The sequence below is a fragment of the Lactuca sativa genome, chromosome 3 (genome assembly GCF_002870075.4).
Source record: "Lactuca sativa cultivar Salinas chromosome 3, Lsat_Salinas_v11, whole genome shotgun sequence".
Classification (NCBI taxonomy): Eukaryota; Viridiplantae; Streptophyta; class Magnoliopsida; order Asterales; family Asteraceae; genus Lactuca; species Lactuca sativa.
In genome coordinates this window covers 254,984,117-254,987,836 of record NC_056625.2, presented here as the reverse complement: position 1 = coordinate 254,987,836, position 3,720 = coordinate 254,984,117, and the positions used below count along the sequence as shown (strand labels likewise).

Here is a 3,720-nt window from a genome sequence, read left to right as displayed (position 1 = left end):
TACTTAATCGAACAATATAAAAATATCTATAATCGATGATTCAATTTATTTAAAGAAAGGGAAAGCAATTTCTTTTACACCAACGGTCACGTGTGTTACTCATGAGAGGGTAAAAGAGGAAGTGTATAAAGCAAGAAATAAGAATATTACCGTTAAAATCACAAAATGCATTACCAATACACCAACGGACAGATTTCAAAATTGAAATAAACGACCGTTTATAAAAGGAAGGGCGCGTTGTCTTCAATTCAACGCCGATTAAAACCCTCACAAACATTCATCTACTTCATCAAACCCTAGAATACGAAACTGGTAGAAATTACAATTTTTACAAGAGAGAAAGAAATTGAAGAAGTGTCTTATTCGATCATACCGTGGCTACCAAAAACTCAGAAGAAGGGGAGGCAAACAATAGCCGTCTCCAGACGTTTTTATCGTCGATCTTGACAAGTATTGGAGGAGTTTTTGGTCATAATCAAGAACAAAACGAAGAAATGGCGTCCAATGAAACTTTTCTTCCGATTCAACAGGCAAATAGAGGTTTGATTTTGTAATTTTGACTATCGAATGTGGGTTTTAGCGAATTTATGCTTCAAAGTAACAACTACTTTCTAGTATATGAGATACGATTGTTTTTTTCATGAGACATCTGATGAATATGTTTCGAAATATGGTCGTTCTTATGTTGTTTTGGGAAAATTCCTGTCTAATTTTGAGATCTAGGGTTCTGTAACTCATTAAAATACTTTATCTCACTGCTCTATTTTGTTGTTTTGAATGTGAACTGTGAATTTAAGTGATTCTGTTCTTCTAATTAACAGAAGTGGTTTGAGTCATGCTATCATATAGTTCCTTGTTCTTTATCGTTTTATAAAAGGGATTCATGTCCAAAGTTTGAGATCTTCATTTTGATAAATCATGAATCATTTCAAAATTTGAGCTTGTTTCATCAGAAAAAACTGACTTTTAGTGAATATGGTCATCAGATTGTTCATTTATTGAAAAATTCTAAGTTTCTTGGGGTCTTCGTTTCATGTTTTAGTTGAATTCTGTGATTTCCCATTACATCTTGAATGAGTATGATTCTTTATGTAGCAGATGTTAACCAGAAGCACCCAGTGCAAGGAGAAAGAAGAAACAGGAGAGCCCTTGGTGACATTGGAAATCTTGTGCCTGCTTCAACCCTTAATGAAATAGGAAAGCCCCAACTTCAGATCACTCGTCCCATTACACGGTTTGTCTCCCTCCCTTCTCCTAATGTGGTCTCACATTTCTTAATTCTTGATTTGGTTTTGATGAGATTTTGATGATTTGTATCAGAACTTTTAGAGCCCAATTGGTTGCAAATGCTCAAGCTGTAGATAAGAATGCCAAGGTACCACCCATTTCAAGTTTTTCTAGTTTAAGATAAATCAAATCAGCAAATAAAAGTTCAATGTGTCTAAAACATTTTTCTTTTGGTTTTCTTTCAACCTAATGCAGAAACCACAAGAAGAAGCCAGCAATGCTGATGTAGCCCAGAAAAAACATGAAGAAACTCCAAGAAGAAAACTCAAAAAGCCCACCAAGTCACTCACCTCTGTCCTCACTGCTCGTAGCAAGGTTTGTTTTTTTGAAACCTTAATTTCTCTTGTTTATAACTTTCAAATTGCTTCTCACTTATGGGTAAATAAAGTACATGCTTTTATTTATAACTTTGAAACTGTATACCGCTTAAAACATATAAAGTACATACACATACATTATTTGACTTTATCTAAATTCAAATCTTTTTTTGCCTTTTTTGTTCAGGTTGCATGTGGGATCACAACAAGACCAAAAGATCCAATCATCAACATCGATCAATCTGACATCAACAATGAACTAGCAGAAGTAGAATACGTAGAAGACATCTACAAATTCTACAAACTCACAGAAACAGAAGGTGGCTTACGAGACTACATGAACTCACAACCCGATCTCAACGCCAAAATGAGGGCTATTTTAGTCGACTGGTTAATTGAAGTTCACAGGAAATTCGAACTCATGCCAGAAAGTCTTTACCTCACAGTCAACATAGTTGACCGATACCTCTCTATGAGGACAGTTCCCAGGAAAGAACTTCAGTTGGTTGGAATCAGTGCAATGTTAATTGCGTGTAAGTATGAAGAGATTTGGCCTCCTGAAGTGAATGATTTGATTGCAATTTCGGATAATGCGTATACAAGGGAGCAGATTTTGGGAATGGAGAAAGCTGTTCTTGGAGTTTTGGGGTGGTATTTGACTGTTCCTACTCCGTATGTGTTTCTTGTTAGGTATACAAAAGCTTCTGTTCCTAGTGATGTCGAGGTATGTATTTGAAAAGAATTAATTAACCTTTTTCATAATTGTGAATTGTGAAATGTTGATATTTATTTCTGTTTTTGTTGGATTTTAGATGGAGAATATGGTGTTTTTCTTGACTGAGTTGGGTTTGGTTCATTACTCTATTGTTATGGGGAATAGTCATTCAAAACTTGCTGCTTCAGCTGTTTATGCTGCCAGGTGTACACTGAATAAGACTCCTGCGTGGACTGGGACACTCAAGTATCATACTGGGTATTGTGAAGATGAACTAAGGTGATTAAAGTTAATGTTTTAAAAAATTAATCTTTGTTTCCAAGATTGACTAAGGGGAGGTGTTTTTTTTACTTGGGTATTGAATTTCTTTAGAAAGTTTTGATCTTTATTACAAAAATAGTGTTTTTTTGACATTGGTATTGAATTTTTATTATTTTAAGATCTAAAGGGGGCGTTTTTTTATATGGGTATTGAATTTTTATTCTTTCATAATTTTTATCGTTATTTCAAGAAATCTGTTCTTACTCGAAATAAGGGTGTGTTTTGACATGGTTTTTAATTTTTTTAGAAAAATTGGTTTTTTGTTTGAGAAATTGTGTTTTGCACATGGGTAGAATTTAAATTCAAGAAATTTGATCTTTTACTCTGAAAATGGTTTGTGACATGGTTATACAAGAAATTTGGTCTTAAATCTCACAAGATGAATGTAATGAGTGTTTTGTGACAAGGGTGTGGAATATTTTTGTGTTAAAATTGATTTTTTAATATATGGTTTATGAACAGGAATTGTGCAAAGAGTTTGGTGAATTTCCATGCGTGTGCTAGTGAGACAAAGCTGAAGGCGGTGTACAGAAAGTATGTGAATCCAGAAAAAGGTGCGGTGGCTCTTTTTCCTCCGGCGAGAAGTCTTATGGTGGAGTTGGGTGGTGGAGAATCTTCATAAAAAAGATGTTGTGGTGGTTATTTTGATTTTGAGATCATTTTACTTGTATGATCTTCTTGGTTTTTGGTGAAGATTATGTTGGTCTTGTTTAGGATGTTGGTTATGCTTACTGATTGGTTACTAACTTTTTAGGTAAAGTGTGCTTCATTATTATATGATTGTTAATATGATGTGTTTCTTATTTTTATGAAATGACATAAATTTAGAGACTTGTTTAGTGAAATGATTTTATGACTGTCATACAAAAAATGTTTTTTATATGAAAAAAAGGTGGTATATTTACGTGAATTTAGTGACTTGTTTGAAATGAATTTTTGTGTGTGAATTTTTGTAACCTGTGAAATGACTTCTAGTATGTGAAATGATTTTATTTCTCTGAAATGACTTTTTCATAAAAATAATGTTTTTTTTATGTGGTGCACAAAAGTCGGATGCTAGTGGAATCCGTAACAGACTTA

The 3,720-nt window shown here is 33.7% G+C and overlaps 1 protein-coding gene across 2 annotated transcripts; it reads left to right on the top strand.

The window, feature by feature from the left end:
• The first annotated feature begins 240 nt into the window (after window positions 1-240).
• Window positions 241-3,485, top strand: LOC111883320 (G2/mitotic-specific cyclin S13-7). 2 transcript variants are annotated; one of them, XM_023879651.3, is made up of 7 exons: window positions 241-540; window positions 1,099-1,234; window positions 1,321-1,375; window positions 1,483-1,602; window positions 1,792-2,328; window positions 2,417-2,598; window positions 3,103-3,485. In XM_023879651.3, the coding sequence occupies exons 1-7, from the start codon at window positions 495-497 to the stop codon at window positions 3,260-3,262; spliced, it is 1,236 nt and encodes a 411-aa protein (XP_023735419.1). In that variant the 5' UTR covers window positions 241-494; the 3' UTR covers window positions 3,263-3,485. The 2 variants fall into 2 exon arrangements, with proteins under 2 accessions (XP_023735419.1, XP_023735418.1); XM_023879650.3 differs by having other exon boundaries at window positions 1,096-1,234.
• The last annotated feature ends 235 nt before the right edge of the window (window positions 3,486-3,720 follow it).

Coding starts and splice junctions, on each gene's coding strand:
- LOC111883320 (XM_023879650.3), top strand. CDS start 495: ATGGCGTCCAATGAAACTTTTCTTCCGATTCAACAGGCAAATAGAG. Junction 1,235..1,320: donor ATCACTCGTCCCATTACACG/GTTTGTCTCCCT, acceptor GATTTGTATCAG/AACTTTTAGAGCCCAATTGG. Junction 2,329..2,416: donor CTGTTCCTAGTGATGTCGAG/GTATGTATTTGA, acceptor GTTGGATTTTAG/ATGGAGAATATGGTGTTTTT.